We start from the raw sequence: 18,371 nt of genomic DNA on the forward strand, positions 1-18,371 counted from the left end.
AAAAAAGTATTCATTGTTTTTCTGAAATCCAAATGTCCTGTACAGGGCGTCCTATATTTTTATTTGCTAAATTTGGCAAGCCCACGAGTACATAAACATGATGTCAAGAGGCTTGCTTGGCTTCAAGCTGGTCGGTAAGCACCAATCCATTCGGTTGTCTCAGGGAACAAAAACCATTCCCACTAAGAAATAACCGTAGGCAGCAACGAAACACGGAAGAATTTTGACCCTTTGAGGAACCCGTAGTGACGCAACGGCCTTAAATACTGCCTTGATTGATTGCCCCGCCCCCTCCATCTTCTCTTCCTGCTCTTACAATGATTGCTCTATCTCTTCTTCCTTCACAAGTCCCGCCTTTTCAGCTACCCGCTCTGGATAGGGATCGGTAAACCAAAAAGGGCCGGCAAAAGAGCCGACGATTTTAAGGAGCGGAAGTAGTCAAATTTCTCTGAGAACCGTAAAGTGCGGCTGGCTGTCTCCCTTTCCGGATAACGACAACAGCTCCGACTGTCAGTTCCGGCCTTCCTCGTGTAAGGGGATCTGCCGGACCCTTGCTAATTCAATTTTTTCCCCATTCCGGGCCCTTCCCTATCGTCGCCCCCTTCACCTTGGATCATGTTCAAGAAGTAAGGACATGCTGTGGCCTCCGTTGGCTGCTCACAAAGGGGGTGGGGGTGGGGGTGGGGAAGAGGGCGAGAGCAGATTCTCTTTCTCTCTCCCCCGCCCCTGCCATCCTTACTCCCTAAGGTTTTCTATAGTACTATTCTCTCAACTGGCAACTAGCAACACTTCTTTAAGCTTTTCGTCCCTAATCCTCAGTTGGGTTTGGGTCCTCCCACCCTCATTTTCTTTCTCCTTACCTCTCTTTCTCTTTTGCCCCCTTTCCTAGTCCTATCTCCGTTCCTAGGGTTCTACCAATCACATCCTTGCACTGTGATTTGGGGACATATCCTCTTTAGCAGAGAGGAGAGCCCTGCACTCACTGCCTTGTGGTTACTAGTTATGAACTGAATAAGGGAAGGCTTGATTTCCTGGGTCATGGGAGTGAAGGAGTCTGGGTGACAGGAAGCTAGCGGACTGTGATACGTATTGCCTAGCTGCCAGATGAACCTCGTCTTGAAAATAGCGTGACTGCCCCATAGGCTATTCAGTGTGAGGAAGACAAAAATTCTTTGGAACCTACCTAGTGGGTTTGCCTTCCAGATTTGGTAGACGCAAAAAGCAAAGGGGGATCATGGGCAAAGGGAGGTGGGTTTTGTGCATGACATTTCGAGCAAAAATAAATAGAGATGTTAAATACCGTCGTCATCATCACTTAAAAAAGAATCTCAGCAGATTACATAGCCTAGGAGGGGCCGATTTTCACTGTTATATTTGGGTTGGTCTTTTGTATATCAACGCTTGAGGGTATTTTCATTTTGTTTTGTTTTGCTTTTGTTTTTTTACACAGGTTCTGTTATAGGTGGGAATCTGTTTCTTCCTGGGTAGAGTTGAGTAAGATTTTCCAGGAGAGGCATTTGTGTAGCTAATTACAGATTATAATGTGAAATATGCCTCATATCCTTCTCCCCTCGCCCTCCCCCCGCCCAGCTAATTGTGACTTTATGACAGTTTATTTTAATATTGTATTAAGACTTTGGTTTTGTGCTGGACACAATAAAAGGGAAATGGTATTTAAAAAAACAATTTATTTCATAATTATTTTAGACGTCTAAATATTTGCTTGGAAATAGATGACTAATTAAAACAATACCTTTAGTTATTCTGATATGTCTTCTTGGAAATGCCTTTTTTTTTCCTTGCAAAAATCATTTGGCAGATTTGATGAAAAAGAAAATGTGTCCAACTGCATCCAGTTGAAAACCTCAGTTATAAAGGGTATTAAGAACCAATTGTTAGAACAATTTCCAGGTATTGAACCATGGCTTAATCAAATCATGCCTAAAAAAGATCCTGTCAAAATAGTGCGATGGTAAGTCTTTATTTTTTTCTATGTAAAGTTCAGAGAAGCTGAATATTGAATGATTAGATTGCACTCATAATAAATGTAATTATCTTCACATTAACTATTTATCTACTCTAAATGAGTAACTCTAAAACTTATCAATATTTGTATTTTCAAGTGTTTTTCTATGTTTGTGAAAATGTGGCTTTGTGTACTGATTGTTTTATTAAAGAGTTAATTAAATGTTTTTATTCAGAGTTTGATTTATTTCAGTTTGTGCTTTAGAGATTTGTTTTATTAATTATCTGAAAAGGAAATTAAAATAATAAAATGTGAAATAAAATTGTAGCAGGTCATATTTTTCCTTTTTCTCTACTGGACTGGTATGAGTTAAAAAAAATGTTTTTTTTTGCCCTGGATCTTTATTGAAATTTTTTTTAAAAGCTTACTGTATCTCTGTATATGCATGCTTCATATTATACATTATTTAAAGGATGTTTGGCATATTCATTTTTGAAAGAAAATATCTAACTTGGTACTTTGTGACGTTTGTCTTACAGCCATGAACATATAGAGATCCTTACAGTAAATGGAGAGTTACTATTTTTTAGACAAAGAGAAGGGCCTTTTTATCCAACCCTAAGATTACTTCACAAATGTAAGTCTTGTTAGAAAATATGTATTTGGGCATATGGAAAGACACAAAAGGAGTTGAAAGTGACTTCTGGTAGTTAACTTATTAGTACTAGGCTATATGGAATATAAAACTAAAAAGATTTCCCCCCTCCCCATCTTGTGGTAAATCTGAAAAATGCAACTTCTCTCATTATGCATTCCAGAAAGCCCAAGAAAGAGCATTCATTCATTCATTACTTAATTCAAAAACTATTTTTTAAACTTACTCTGTGCCAGGCACTGAGCTAGGTACTGAGAATGTGATAGGAAGCAAAGATAGATATGGTCCCTGTCCCTAGGAAGCTAACAGTCTAGTTGGGAGAATAGACAACAATTAGATAATTACACAAATATATATTCACAAACTGTAATAAGTGCTGTGAGCATTTTCTTTTACATTTGTATCCAGGTTTGCCTCATAGAGGTAAGTCTGTATAAGGGAAAGCATGGAGTCCCAGTTATTGTTAGTTGAGTGCCAAGGTCAGGTGTTAAGAAACAAAATAATGTTTATTATGTACCCACATTTGCATGTTGTTAGATTGATTACATTACAAAAGAAAACCCAAAGGAAGATGCTATCCCAGTGTACAAGAGTTTTTCAACTGCAAAGTAAAATTTCTGCTTTTCAAGCCGGTATGTGTCTGGCATGTGTGCTTATTTATGGTGAAGTATTGTGTCTGAAGTGTCAAATGGTAGAGGAAAAAAATATGTGTGTATAAATAGAAAGAGATAAAGCAAATATAGCAAAGTGCTAATGAACGATTGTTGAAACTAAGTGGATGGTATCCAGGTGCTCATTGAACTATTCTTCCAGTTTTTCTATATGTTAAGCATTTTCACAATAAGTTGGAAGAAAAAGATGTTCCTGTTTAATAATATTTTGCTGGGAACCAACCTTTTAGAACATCTTAAAGTTATTCTTGTGCAAGAAGCAGGATGATATGGTGGTTAAAAGTGTGAACTTGGAGTTAGGCAGGTCTGGGCTCAATTCCCAGTGCATGTCACTTTTGTCAAGTCACTTAAGCTTTGTTTCCTTATCTTTAAAAGTGGAAGCAATTTTATGTTACATCTCCCAGGGTTGTGAGGATTAAATAAGATAGTAACACACGTGTAATGCACCTAACACAATGCCTGGAACATAGTAAGTGCTCAGTATATAATAGCCATTATTATGATGTAGTAATTGTTCAGTAAATGTCCATCCACTACTACTACTTGTCATCATCCCCATGATCAGGATCATCATTATCATTATTATTAAAGGACAGATATTAATGAGGATGGAGATCTAGAAAACAAATTATGGCTTCTGAGTAGTAAACACATTCATTCATTCAGCTTCCTTTTTTTCAGTAAGATGTTTAATTTGGAGCTGTGTTTAAATTAATTTCTAGTCTTGGTAGGAAAAAGACTTATTTGTTCTCTGACTAGTGGGAGAGCTAGTGGTAAGACATTAAAATGAATACATTTTACCAATTATTGTTATTATTCCTAGAGAGCCCTGAGAGGCCTAAAAAGTTTTCCCCATAGATATTGTTTTAAATCCTTCGGGGATCCTTTAGTTTTTAGGTTATGAATTATTCATAGACACACATACACACAAATAAATTTTTTAAGATTACAGAAGGAGTATGTGTTCATTCTAGAGATTTGTAAAATACGGAAGTAAAATCACTTGTATTCCCATGACCTAGAGGTAAGCATGGTTAGTATGTCAGTGTACTTCCATCCCATTATTTCCTGTATTGTGTGTGTGTCTGTGTGTTATGTGTAAATGCATATTTTTTTCCTTTTTAAATTGGGCTCTCTGTTATATAGTTTTTGTTTTTTAATTAATAGACTTTCTTTTTTAGAGCAGTTTTAGATTTACAGAAAAAATGAACAAAGTACAGAGAGTTCCCATATACTTCCTTCCCATCCTTCTTTTCTTATTAATATCCTGCATTGCCGTGCTTCAATCGATGAACCAATATTGATACATTATTATAATTAACGAAAGTCCATAGTTTACGTTAGGGTTCATTCTTTGTGTTGTACGTTCTGTGGTTTTTGTCGACTGCATATGTCATGTATGCACTGTTACAGTATCTTACAGAATAGTTTCACTGCCCTAAAAATTCCCTGTGCTCTACCTATTCATCCTTCCCACCTCCCCGTCTCTTCCAACCCCTAGCAACCACTGGTCTTTCTGGCAGTTTTTTTTTTTTTTTTTTTTCGGTAAGCGGGCCTCTCACTGTTGGGGCCTCTCCGGTTGCGGAGCAACAGGCTCCGGACGCGCAGGCTCAGCGGCCATGGCTCACGGGCCCAGCCGCTCCGCGGCGCGTGGGATCCTCCCGGACTGGGGCACGAACCCGTGTCCCCTGCATCGGCAGGTGGACTCTTCAACCACTGCGCCACCAGGGAAGCCCCATTTCTGGCAGTTTTTATTCTGCTTTTTTCACTTATCATATATTTTGAATATTTCCCAGGGTATTCTCCAAAAACATCGTCCTATTATATAGGTATTATAGACATACTTTAAGTCATTTATCTCTTACTTTATTGCTGGACATTTAGGTTGATTCCAGTTTATTTCTAATATAAATATTAGTGCTATAATGAATACCTTTCTATCTAAATATATTGTACATCTCTCATTTTTTTCTTAGGATAAAGTCCTAGAAGTAGAATTACTGAGTCAGAGTTTGAACCTTTTCGAGGCTGTTGATACATGTTGCCAAGTAGTCCTAAAGAAAACTTGTACCCATTTATAAGTCTTCTAGCAGTATATGGGAATGTCAGTTTTCCTACACTCTTGCTAGCACTGGGAAATACTTTTCTTAAAAATATATACCAATTTGATAAGTGAAGGAGGGTGTTTCAGTTTTATTTTGCATGTGTCACAGAATACTGTAATTTGGGGAAATATTTGTTCATGTCCTTTGCCTTTTTCTGTTGAGTCATTAGTCTTACTAATTTATGTAATGCATTTCTTTTCTTCTAGATCCTTTTATCCTGCCACACCAGCAGGTTGATAAAGGAGCCATCAAATTTGTTCTCAGTGGAGCAAATATCATGTGTCCAGGCTTAACTTCTCCTGGAGCTAAACTTTACCCTGCTGCAGTAGATAAGATTGTTGTATCCTTCCCAGGCTGTAACTGTTGAAAAATGTGTTCATTGTATTCTTGTTATTGCTGAAAGATCTGTCATCCCGGAGAACATTAGATGTACTTTTTTGGAGGTTACTCTTACTGTTATCTCATGCCTTTCTGGCTACATTTGAAGATGTGGGAAGCAACATTATTTCTTTTTTTTTTTTTTTTTTTTTTTTGGCGGTACGCGGGCCTCTCACTGTTGTGGCCTCTCCTGTTACGGAGCACAGGCTCCAGACGCGCAGGCTCAGCAGCCATGGCTCACGGGCCCAGCCACTCCGCGGCACGTGGGATCTTCCCGGACCGGGGCACGAACCCGCGTCCCCTGCATCGGCAGGCGGACTCTCAACCCCTGCGCCACCAGGGAAGCCCACATTATTTCTTGAGACTAAATTCTGTCCCATCTTAGAGATTAAATGAGAACAAGTAACAAAAGAGTCCCAGCTGCATTTCAGCTCAGTTAGAGACCAGTGTTATCAGACTCAGGACACAGTATAAAACTCTTAATTATTAATAGAGAGGTTGTATATGATATGATTGGATCACTTATTTGGACATCATCTTGCTACTTTTATGTTTGAATTACCCCAGATACCCTGGAGTAAAAGCACTCAAAAGGGAAAAGAACTTAAGCACCAGGTGGAATGTTAGAAGTGAGTAGTGGGAACCATTGGCAATCCCAGTGGTTTTATTTTAAAAGTTCCAATGAACTTTTATTCTAAAGTTCATTTTTTTTCTTTTTTTTTTTGCGGTACGCGGGCCTCTCACTGTTGTGGCCTCTCTCGTTGAGGAGCACAGGCTCTGGATGCACAGGCTCAGCGGCCATGGCTCACGGGCCCAGCCGCTCCGCGGCATGTGGGATCCTCCCGGACCGGGGCATGAACCCGTGTGCCCTGCATCGGCAGGCGGACTCTCAACCACTGCGCCACCAGGGAAGCCCCCTAAAGTTCATTTTTAAGTTGGTTGTTTGGGCCTCAGAACATGTTTTCTCAAAGAGAAACGATAAAGTCCCAGATAGTCCTTAAGAATCTATTCAACACATGATGGAGCTGAATAATTCTGCATTATTTCCACTTCTACAGTGCTGTTTCAGCTATATTCCAGATTAGTTTTTTATCACCTAGTCTGGACAGGAGGACATCTTCTCCTTTGTCATAGATAAAGTGGTCATTTGCCTCAGGTTGAGAAAAGGAACCATACTTGGTGGGAATGGGGAAATCACTGGAGCGGAAAGGCCATTAGAGTGGGTTTAAGAGTGTATCCTGTGCTCAAAAGGAGGGTGTTCTCTCTTGTGGCAGTTATATCTAAGGGGTAGTATAAGTTGTATCAATATATTTATATCTTAGGAACAGCTTGTGTTGATATAGATACTGGTCACATAATAGGTGATCAAATATTTGTGGAACATTGAATGAATGAATGACTTGAAAACCAAGGGATAAAAGTATTCTGTGAGGACAGGTTACCCTTTTATGTTTATGATTTTTCTGTTTTTAAAGTTTATAGTTCTGGGGTTTCCCCTAAATGGAAAATTTTCCTAGTACTTAGCCTTTACTTTTAAAATAATTTTTATTTTGAAATAATTATAGACTTTGGGAAAGTTGCAAAACTAGTACAGAGAGGGGCTGTGTACCCTTGAACCTTTACTTTTTAAAATATGTACTGCAGTGTTTAACATTCTAGACACTTCAAATGATAACCAAGAACATTCTGGTTGTTCTGGATAGATTGCAACTTACATTGGACTCTTAAAGATTGATTGGGGATATAATTATTGTTTTAATGTGTCCTTTATATAAAACCACCATTTAGTGATTAAAGCACTAGAACAATTGATATTTATTTCCATTTTTAATATTTATATGCAAGAAATTTTATCTCCTTTTTTGCATGACTTCTTTTTCTTCTTTTGTTGGCATTGGGTTCTGGTATTATTAACATTTGACTTAAAAGCAGAGAATGATTATTAGATTCATTCATTTAGCATGTATTGAGTATTTGCAATCTGCCCATAAATTTTGCTAGGTCCCTGCCCTCAAGGAGTTAATGGACTAGGTGAAGGTGCAAGTTGGGTTCACAGTGGCTTAAGTAGTAATGTGACACCCCCTCTCCAAGGCATTTTGATAGATAAATAGTTTTCTTAGCTGTGTGTTTTCAGGCAATCATGGCAGAAGGAAAACAGCATGCTCTGTGTGTTGGAGTCATGAAGATGTCTGCAGAAGATATGTAAGTCTCCTGTTAGGCCTCCTTAGCTTTTAAGATATAGGTAACCTATGCAGGAAGAATCAGAATTACAGGTGAATTTGCTCTCATTCATACCACATCTTATAAATATTTAAGCACAGAAGCCTCATTTCTGATTTTTCCTAACACTTAGGAAGCCATTGAAACCTATTTTGTCTCTGGGATTGCATTCTTCCTTTAGCATTCTGAAAAGAACCTGTGTGCCAACACAGCTGTATTATATGTATGTGTGTGGTACTTTAGGAATTTTTTTTATTCAGTATGATTTAGATTAGGTGTGGGGAAAGATATTTTACTGCTAGTTTTTAAAAACGGTGACATAATTTAGTACCACACAGTATTTATCTTATATTTTAACATGGTGGTATAAAATATTAAGGAAACATTAAAGATACATTACCAAAATATAGTCAATATACTTAAAAACGTTGGAACTCATGACCAAAATATTCCTATTAATTTTGTTTCAGGGTTAATTATAACACTTTGATGTTCTCCTGGTTTGGTGACATCATTACTGTTTCTGTGGACCCACTAGTTAGATCACTAGAATCGCTTTAAGACATGAACTGCAGCAGAGTAATGTAGTTTAATGTAGATGATAATGTTAGTGTAATATAAATAAATTCCCTACATGTGGCTCAATAATTTCAAGATAGCAATGCACCCTGAACTATATTTACCATGAGTAAGCCTATAAAAATACTTAACAATATGTTTATGTGCTTTATTCCTTCTGCAGTGAGAAAGTCAACAAAGGAATTGGCATTGAAAATATCCATTATTTAAATGATGGGCTGTGGCATATGAAGACATATAAATGAGCCTCAGAAGGAATGCACTTGGGCTAAAAATGGATATTGTGTTGTATCTGTGTTTGTGTCTATGTGTGACAACATGAAGACAATACCTCTGTGGTTATGCTGAATAAATTCAACAGATGCTAAAATTCTGTTAGCTTCAAAAATTATTTTAATTTTTCTTAAACTCAAGTTAAATTTGGGTTACAAACTTGGACATTAAAAGGTGTCTGGTAAGTAACCAAACTCAGACAACTTAATGTCCTTTCTCAGGCTAATGATGTAAGATGAAGGGCAAGATTTGGTAAATGAACTTGCTAGTATATGGCTGACCCCCCCAGAGAATCTGACTACTTAATGGGGCTGGAAGCTAGACTGGGATTTTTATCCCATTACCCCAGGGCACCTAGAAGTTCCCCTTCTCTTTTGTATGTGTTTTTTGTTTGCTGTTGCTGTTTTTAAACTTTTCATTATGGAAAATTTTGAGCGTATAGAAAAGTATGGGTAGAATAGTATAATGGACCTTTTCTGTATCCATCACCCAGCTTCAATTCGTGGCCAATATTATTTCATCTCTCTCTCACTCCTTCCCACCCCACTCTCTGATTATTTTGAAGCAAATCTCAGATATATCATTTCATCCGGTTTCTTTAATATGTCTTTGAAATATGTATTTTTTTTAAAAACCCATAATATCATTATCACACCTAAAAATTTTAGCTATTTCTTTTAAAAAATATATATATTCATTTTTTATTTTTGGCTGCATTGGGTCTTAGTTGTGGCACACGGGATCTTTGTTGTGGCACGTGGGCTTCTCTCTAGTTGTGGCTTGCATGCTCAGTAGTTGCGGCATGCGGGCTTAGTTGCTCTGCGGCATGTGGTATCTTAGTTCCCGACCAGGGATCGAACCCATGTTCTGCATTGGAAGGCAGATTCTTAACCACTGGACCACCAGGGAAGTCTCAGCTATTTCTTAATAAGGTCAAATATCTGAACTGTGTTCAATTATGTGACAGATGGACCCAATTGTTTCTCTTTTTATTTTTTTAACCATTGGTTTGCTTGAAATTGGTATCCGACAAGGTTCATATATTGCATTTGGTTGTTATTTGTCTGTTTTAATCTCTAAGTTCCCCCTCCGTTTTCCCTTTAAATTAATTATGTAAGAAATCTAGTTGTTTTGTCATATAGCGTTTCTTCCCACATTCTGGATTTTGTTGATTGTATCACTGTAAAGTAATTTAACTTGTTTTTGTACTCCCTGTATAGCCTGTAAACAGATCGGCTTGATCAGATTCCAGTTCAATTTATTTAATGACCTCTCTTGAATCATACTACACAGATGCCCAGAACTTCCAGATTTGAGTCCCCACTGTATTCCCCAAAGAATGCGTATCTCCTATCATAAGTGGCATATGAAGACCATGGACCTACTTCAGTGAGAACAGTAAGCTGTTTTGAGAATTAAACAGCAGTTATGAATTTATACAGTGATAACAGGTCTTTCTTCCTAATAACATTGCTGTTATAGTGGGTTGGCCAAAAAGTTTGTTTGGAAAAAAGTTTGTTCAGAAAAACCCGAACAAACTTTTTGGCCAACCCAATACTGTGTTTCAGCCATCTTCATTTGGTTGTTTACAAATATATGACATGTGATTTTATTTTTCAGATAGATACAGACATTTACAAGATTATGGTGACCTGTGTTACGGTTAGAAGTTGGTGAGAAAGGTGAGGGTGGATAGTAAAAAGAGAGACACCATTTGGCTGGCTGTTGGAGCTGGGCCTCCCAAGATATAACATGGGTGAAGGGTATAGATCCAGGGTCTGACTCAGATTGAGAAACTATTTTCCAGTAACAAAACCTATAAGACTTGGAGATTCCCACGTTAGAATGTAAATGTATTAATTTATAGTGGTAAGTCTGCTTAGGGTAAACAATTAGTAAACAGGAAGTTTCTTGGTGAAGATGGATAAGAGTAAAGGAAGGTTGATAATTTGGGGGAGTATTTCATCTGGGCCAGGGTAAGGCTTGGAGAATTTTTCCTGCTTCATCATTAATTAGAATGCTCATGTCTGCCAAAACCTTTCTTTCCTAGCCTGTAGAGGTGCCCTGATACTTTTCTTCCTATATCCTTTTTTAGTTCTATGTAGAATATTTTTCTTTGTTATGACAGTTATATTCTACAGCTTACTATATTTTTATATTTTATTATTTATTCCTGGTGGGTAAAAGTGTAAATAATCTCATCAGTAGCACAATTATAAATGATCTTTCAGGGTAGGTTTCTTCAACAGATAGTCTTATTTTATGCTGATTACTAGTTTCAAATTCAGATGTTTCCCCATTTGGGGGAGAGGCAGCCTATTCGAGGTCTATAGCTCCTTATATGCTTAAAAAGAAAATAAGTCATTTATGTCAAAACCAAACTTTGAACCTTATTTTTGGTACTAAGATAATGTTAATTGACCAAGATTGCCTATGGAGTGTTAGCAATGAAAAACAAAGCACACACATATATTAGAGAAGTTTTAATTGTGTGGTTTCAGAAATAATTTATCCATGTTTCTAACCACTGTTATGGTGGGTGTGGGGAACACTTTTAAAATATTCAACATCATCTGTGCTTGTTTTCCTACTATGTTCAGGTACATTGACTTTGTTGCCTTGGTAATATGGAGTAAATATGTATATTTCCTGCTCCCCCTGGGTCTGAAGCCTCAGGTTATAGAGTTAATCCGGGGTGTCACTCCATAGGTTGGAGCCCAGTCTGTTTCTAAACATTAGGTCATGCAAGGAAGCCAATTCAAAGAGGTTTAACTATCAGCCTCTTTATGCATTATGCTTACAGGCAACTTAGTTTTCCCATATTCCTGAGAGTAGGAATACAGGGAGAGCCTGTTTTTCTCACAGGCAATGTGTCTTCAGTTCATTTTTAGTTAGGGTGTCAAGCTTGACACATTTTGTGTCAAGCCAACCTACAACCTAGTCATTTTTGTGCATCTGACACACTTTTCCTCAGCCGAGGTCAGTTCAACTCAATGGACATTTATTGAATATCCACTAGGTTCTAGGCATGTGGCACAAAGATGAATAATAGACAAGTGGCCCTTGCCCTTAAGGAGCTTCCAGTCTAGTGAGTAAATTTACATTTAAAAAAATCTGGGTAATGGTGACAGCCCAATAGCAACTTATAAAGCCAGTAGGAAGTTACTAATACATTTCCAATTTCAGTCATCAAAATTTGCAAATTATACATGAACCAGATATAAAAATATTCCTAGATTATATCCAATGTGAGGTTAAAAAAAATCCAGATGTCTTGGAGTTGCAACAATTCAGCATTCCAACTCAGATTGTTGTCCCATTGTGTGGCAATATAAAGGCCTGATAAACCCTCTTCTAGCAGACTATTATAGCGGTTTGGTGGTGTTCTGTTGGCAGCTGCATTTTTCCTTTTTTTAATGTTCTGGACCCAAAACAAGCAGCTGGATTTATCCAAAGGACAGCTATGAACATTTCTAATTTGAGGGATTTGATAGTCCCCAAACATAAAGTCATATGGCATTTGTCAAATAATGATTATATCCAGCCGAGTTCCCCCTGCACGTACAAATCCACTACCGAGGATACAATATTTCTAAGCATAGTACTTCAGAAGATACAAGAATGGCAAATGACTAAATTTATAGACGTATTTCATTATAGTAAATATTTCACTCTTTTGTTCATGAGAATATTAATAATGTAGCAATTATATATTAATGGGAATATGAAATGAATGTATGCCCAAACAAAATGTGGTAAATATTTAACTTTGTTTATCTAGGTTCCCTAATTTATTTTTAAATTTATTTATTTATTTTGGCTGCGTTGGGTCTTCGTTGCTGTGCGCGGGCTTTCTCTAGTTGCGGAGAGCAGGGGCTACTCTTCATTGCAGTGCGTGGGCTTCTCATTGCGGTGGCTTCTCTTGCGGAGCACGGGCTCTAGAGCGCAGGCTCAGTAGTTGTGGCGCACGGGCTTAGCTGCTCCGTGGCATGTGAGATCTTCCCGGACAAGGAATTGAACCTGTGTCCCCAGCATTGGCAGGCGGATTCTTAACCACTGCGCCACCAGGGAAGTCCCTTCATACCAATGTTTTAACAAATTTTTAGTTTTTCATGATCTGAAAGATTTGGTTTGTACTTGTTAGTCTGGACACTGTTCTCATCAGTTCTAATGCTGCCCCATTCAGAATTCATTTTTTAAAGCCAAAATTCACTGTTCACTTAAACATCTGGATTAAATTGGGCAGGGTGAGGAGGATGGGAGGAGAGTCCTTTTTGCCCTGTAGGCTCTGGACAGCTTTCTTAGAGAGCTAACTTATCCAGGATTAGGAAAAAGAATGCTTTTGTGAGACTGAGATCTTTCTAAAGTTTGCTTGTGTAAGCATTTTGGATTTAAGAAAGTTCAACCTGGGAATTCCCTGGTGGTCCAGTGGTTAGGATTCCGTGCTTCCATTGCAGGGGGCACGGGTTCGATCCCTGGTCGGAGAACTAAGATCCCGCAAAAAGTTCGACCTGAATTGTATCTGAATATAGAGTAGAAACAGCTTCATTTGGTGGGATAACAGCAGTCTCTAACCCATCAAATTAATCTCTATCTCCTAAATCGCTTTCAAAAATGCACATGACTGGAAGATATTTTTCACTGGCAATGCTTTATTGTTTTTTAAAAAGTAGGGGTTAAAATATAGTAAAAACTTGGAAACTTACACTGCACTTATTTTGTGCTTTACAAGATAAAAATTTTATATTTTGTAAAATGTTTTGAAAGGAGTCCACAAAGTAATTCTGCTTTCTTGCTCTCAAATGCAGAGGTCTGAGAGAAGGCACATGGCCTCGTGAGCTTCTGGGTGTTGTCAAATCCAATTCTCTCTCAAGTACCGAATGCCCAGATGCATTTACTGGGGATGCAAGAGTGTCACTTAAGCAGTGGTTTTTGTCAATATAAATAGAAGCATCTTGATTAAAGTGTGAGGAGATAGAAACCATACTGATTTGGGCAATTTCGGCTCCAATAATGTCTAATTTACTGTGAAGGGGGAATATGTTCTAAGTTAATGTTCTTAAAAGCAACTTCCAAATTTCTCCTTAAAAAATATTTACTTTATTAAAAAGCTGCTTGAGGAAGAACTGTTTTATTGCATGGCACAGATTCAATGTACAGATGTTATCTTAGAACTATTAATTAAGGAGTTCCCTTGTGACTTTGAATATTCAATACCAGCTGTTATTCACATCAATATTTTAATATTTTACCAGAAAGATACTTAATAAAAGGATTGATACATATTTAACTGTGTAAAGTGCTAGTTAAACTTGTTCAAATGGGTCAGAGGGAAAGGGAAGTAAATAACATTCCTATACGCACAAGCTCTACTTATATATCTTGCTTAATCTTTATGACTATTCCATGAGGTAGATTTTAATTCTCATTTGATAAGTGAGGAAGCTAAGGCTCCAGAAGGGTTATATAACTTTCCTGAAGATACACTGCTAATAAATGGCAGAGTTGGGATTTGAACCTAAGTGTCCCTGATTGCAAAGCCTGTTTTTTTTTTATATTTACATTATCATATATTTTTTATTTTAAAAAATCTAATATTTTAATATTAAAATAAAATTTAAACACAGCATCCTTTTCTCACCATTAAAAGTAGGATAATTCTAGACAATTTTTCTGAAATCTATAAATGTGCTTATACAAATGCATTAAAAGCTAAGTATCTCAACATCTGTAAGGCCTTTAGCAAATAAGTATCAATCTTCAGGAAGATGAGAGGCCACCTGAAAATGCACCAAAATTTCAAAATTAAGCTTTTAACTTATTGATAATAAATCTAAGTATCACTGATATGCAAGTAAACAGTTTTTAGAACAAGCTGGAATTTTTCTAAAATTTAACCATGGTTGAATAAAATAGCAAGAACTAAAAAAAAAAATGTCATGAAGAACCTAGGGGTAAGACACGAATAAAGACACAGACCTACTAGAGCATGGACTTGAGGATATGGGGAGGGGGAAAGGTAAGCTGTGACAAAGTGAGAGAGTGGCATGGACATATATACACTACCAAACGTAAAATAGCTAGTGGGAAGCAGCCGCGTAGCACAGGGAGATCAGCTCGGTGCTTTGTGACCACCTAGAGCGGTGGGATAGGGAGGGTGGGAGGGAGGGAGACGCAAGATGGAAGAGATATGGGAACATATGTATATGTATAACTGATTCACTTTGTTATAAAGCAGAAACTAACATCATTGTAAAGCAATTATACTCCAATAAAGATGTAAAAAAAAAAGCAAGAACTTCAGGCAAGATGGTATGTAAATATGAAAAAATACATAAAACACTTGGAATCAATTCAGAACTTGTAAAAATACTTGAGTGATAAAGTGTTAAAACAGTCAAGAGAAATATTCTTTGACAAAGAGATTACATGCTAGAAGAGACTTTTTCTACCTTCCATTCATACTTCACGTATAAAGAATTTACACTCAGAATTTGCTTAAACCTCCCTACCTCCCTCCCGCAACGCCTATTTTGCAGAAAATCTCCCCTCACGTTTCATAAAATGTTAATCTTGGCCCACAGTTGCATCACCATCTTTGTTTATGGGCTATTGGAGAGAAGTGTAAGTTAGCCAAGCCTCTATTCCACAGTGGGAAAATATGGGTAGGATTAGAATGCAGTAAGACTGGGTTGCTTGCAGTGTGCTTCTGAGGAATGTTCTGTTTCCCTCTTCATTAGCAGGATATTCTGGGAGAATCTTTTGAAATTGAACTTAGTCCTGAGGTCGGAACTTTTTCTGTCACCTTCAGGCTAGGTGATTTGTGACCATGTAAAGGTTATACCATTTAGAAGCCTTTCCTGGATTTTTAAAGAAAAGGATACAAGGGGGAGGGTTGGTTAAGTGGGGGAGATGAGGGTAGAGTGTAAGTGCAAAGGCAGAACTAGCAGCTGCTTTGTGACTATCAATACATCCAAAAGATAGGTTGGGAAAAGGATTAGTGAATATTAAAATTGACAGGAGCAATTTGGTTCAATTATAATCTAAGGAAAAAGGCTGAGGGGTCTAATCAATATTTTACTCCAGATCTAATGAGTTAATTTTGAGAAGGAGGATCCAATGACTTAATTTTGAGAAGGAAGATCCAGTGATGGAACTCATGCAAAGAGATGGCCTGGGGCCTGCTAAAAGTCAGGTTGCAATTTCCGTAGCCTTCAAGACAACCAGAAAAATAAACAGGCCTTTTAGAAGAAACTTCAAGTTTTCTCCCATTCACATGATAGCCACGGGGTGGGGTGTTGTCTCACACTTCTGGAATTGGTTAGATCTGTGCTGTTACTGTAAAATACACACTGGATTTTGAAGACTTAATTAAAAAAAGAATGTAAACTATCTCATTTTTTCTGTTGATTACATGTTGAAATGACAATATTTTGGATATATTGGGTTAAGTAAAATATAATACTAAAAGTAATTTCACCTCTGTCTTTTTTAATGTGGCTACTAGAAAATTTTAAACTACACATGCGGCTCCCATTATATTTCTGTTGGATGGCATTGGGATGGAGAACAGGCAGTATTCCCTGAAGCTTCCTTCTGGAGGTGAATACCTTAGAGTGGCAAATATGGAAAAGAAGATTCTCAGTGCCAGTATTTAAAGTCTTCCATTGGGGGGAGGGATAAGTTGGGAGATTGGGATGGACATATACACACTACTATATATAAAATAGATAACTAATAAAGATTTACTGTATAGCACAGGAAACTCTACTCAATACTCTGTAATGGCCTATATGGGAAAAGAATCTAAAAAAGAGTGGATATATGTATATGTATAAGTGATTCGCTTTGCTGTACACCTGAAACACAACATTGTAATCAACTATACTCCAGTAAAAATTAATTAAAAAATAAAGTCTTCATCAAGTTAGGACCACTTTTCCCCTTTTCCCCTCAGATGGTATGGGGTTGGTGTTTTGACTGTTAGAACATCCCCATTTATTCAGCACTTTGAGTACCTTTGTGGATGTCTCTTATCAGTCACTCATTAGAAGCATTTCTTACTTTTTTCCAAACACAAGCCTGTCCCATAATTCATGGCATCCGTCCTCACTCCCATCCATCCATCCATTCATAGAACATCTGAGTCTTATTTTTAGGCCCTGCTCTTCCTGCCAGGGCTTTCACTAAATTGCCAAAGCAATGGCAAAACCAATGTGGCCATTCTTGCATGGAATCAGTGAAAACTATCAAAGAAATGGGAATTATGTGGGTTAAGAGAAATAGCACTTATCAAATTGAGGACTTTTAAGGCAAAGAGGACCACCATATTCTAATAGTAAACAATGGCTTGTTTTATTGCTCATGCAAAGCTTACATGAAATGATTATTTGACTCCCTGTATGAATCATGTGTTTGGGCTCTTTTTGCTTTCCACAAAATACCAGGTCTAGTGTTAAGCTCATAGATACTCAATATATACAAGGAGTAGTATAGTATATAGATTCCACACTAATAAAAGTGGACTTTTCTTTCTATTATGCTAGAGACCCCAGACATACACCATCATTTCATACTTTCTAAATAAGTCATTTCCCCCATTACCCTTTGAATACTTTATAGTATTTTATCTTTGATGATACTGGAATTGAGTGATTATTTTTTCATTAGACTTTGGGGGACTCCTTGGTGGGAAGGTTGGCAAAACCTTCCCTGAATTTCTTTGAATGCCAAAAGAAAGTTAAACTTTTACAAACAGGCTCTTCACATAAACACTCAGACATGCATTGAATGCATCAATCCAAGTCAGCTAGTACTAAAAGGAACACAATACTTTAACTGAGTGGAAAATTAGTGGTACACCATTACTAAACTCTGTGCTTTCAGTAACTTTTCTAATACAGGTGTTCCCCGAATCTGGGCATTATAAATCAGATTTGATACACAAGCAGTATTTTAGCTACATTAAAAAAAAAGCCAAGGGGTCTAATCTATATTTTGCTCCAAATCCAATGTTTTGAGAAAGAAGGTCTAGCGATTGAACTTGTGCAAGGAGATGGCCTGGGGCCTGCTGAAAGTCAGGTTGCAGTTTCCACTGCATTCAAGAAAACCAGAAAGATAAACATAACTTTTAGAAGAAACTTGAAGTTTTCTCTCATTCACATCTCAGCCAGTGGGCCTCACACTTCCAGAACTGGTTAGACCTGTGTTGTCCAATATAGTAGGCATTACCCAGCCATATGTAAAATATATTCACAATCATGATCAATTCCCATTAGACCTCCACTCTTCCCGACTCTCTTCCCAATAACAGAGTGGAGTTAGGGTTATAGTTTTTGGCTGTTGAATGCATGATGATCAAATCTGTAACCATGACTTCTGTAGCACAATTTTCTGTGTTACTGATTCCAAATTTATCTACAAGACTAGGTACAAATAAGTTCAAGGAGACAGCATATTATTTAAGACAACTAACATTTTATAAAGGAATACTCATGTATAAAAATACAATCAAGGGCTTCCCT

At 37.4% G+C, this 18,371-nt stretch overlaps 1 protein-coding gene across 1 annotated transcript; it reads left to right on the forward strand.

Annotated features, from left to right (window-relative positions):
* The first annotated feature begins 277 nt into the window (after positions 1-277).
* MCTS1 (MCTS1 re-initiation and release factor) lies at positions 278-8,947 on the forward strand. The gene is made up of 6 exons (XM_032620910.1): positions 278-626; positions 1,820-1,972; positions 2,506-2,603; positions 5,604-5,737; positions 7,910-7,977; positions 8,738-8,947. Exons 1-6 carry the CDS (start codon positions 616-618, stop codon positions 8,817-8,819), a joined length of 546 nt encoding a protein of 181 aa, XP_032476801.1. The 5' UTR covers positions 278-615; the 3' UTR covers positions 8,820-8,947.
* Positions 8,948-18,371: the final 9,424 nt, after the last annotated feature.

This window comes from Phocoena sinus, chromosome X (genome assembly GCF_008692025.1).
Source record: "Phocoena sinus isolate mPhoSin1 chromosome X, mPhoSin1.pri, whole genome shotgun sequence".
NCBI classification, from domain to species: Eukaryota; Metazoa; Chordata; class Mammalia; order Artiodactyla; family Phocoenidae; genus Phocoena; species Phocoena sinus.

Coding starts and splice junctions, on each gene's coding strand:
- MCTS1 (XM_032620910.1), top strand. Junction 2,604..5,603: donor CCTAAGATTACTTCACAAAT/GTAAGTCTTGTT, acceptor CTTTTCTTCTAG/ATCCTTTTATCCTGCCACAC. Junction 7,978..8,737: donor AAGATGTCTGCAGAAGATAT/GTAAGTCTCCTG, acceptor TTCCTTCTGCAG/TGAGAAAGTCAACAAAGGAA.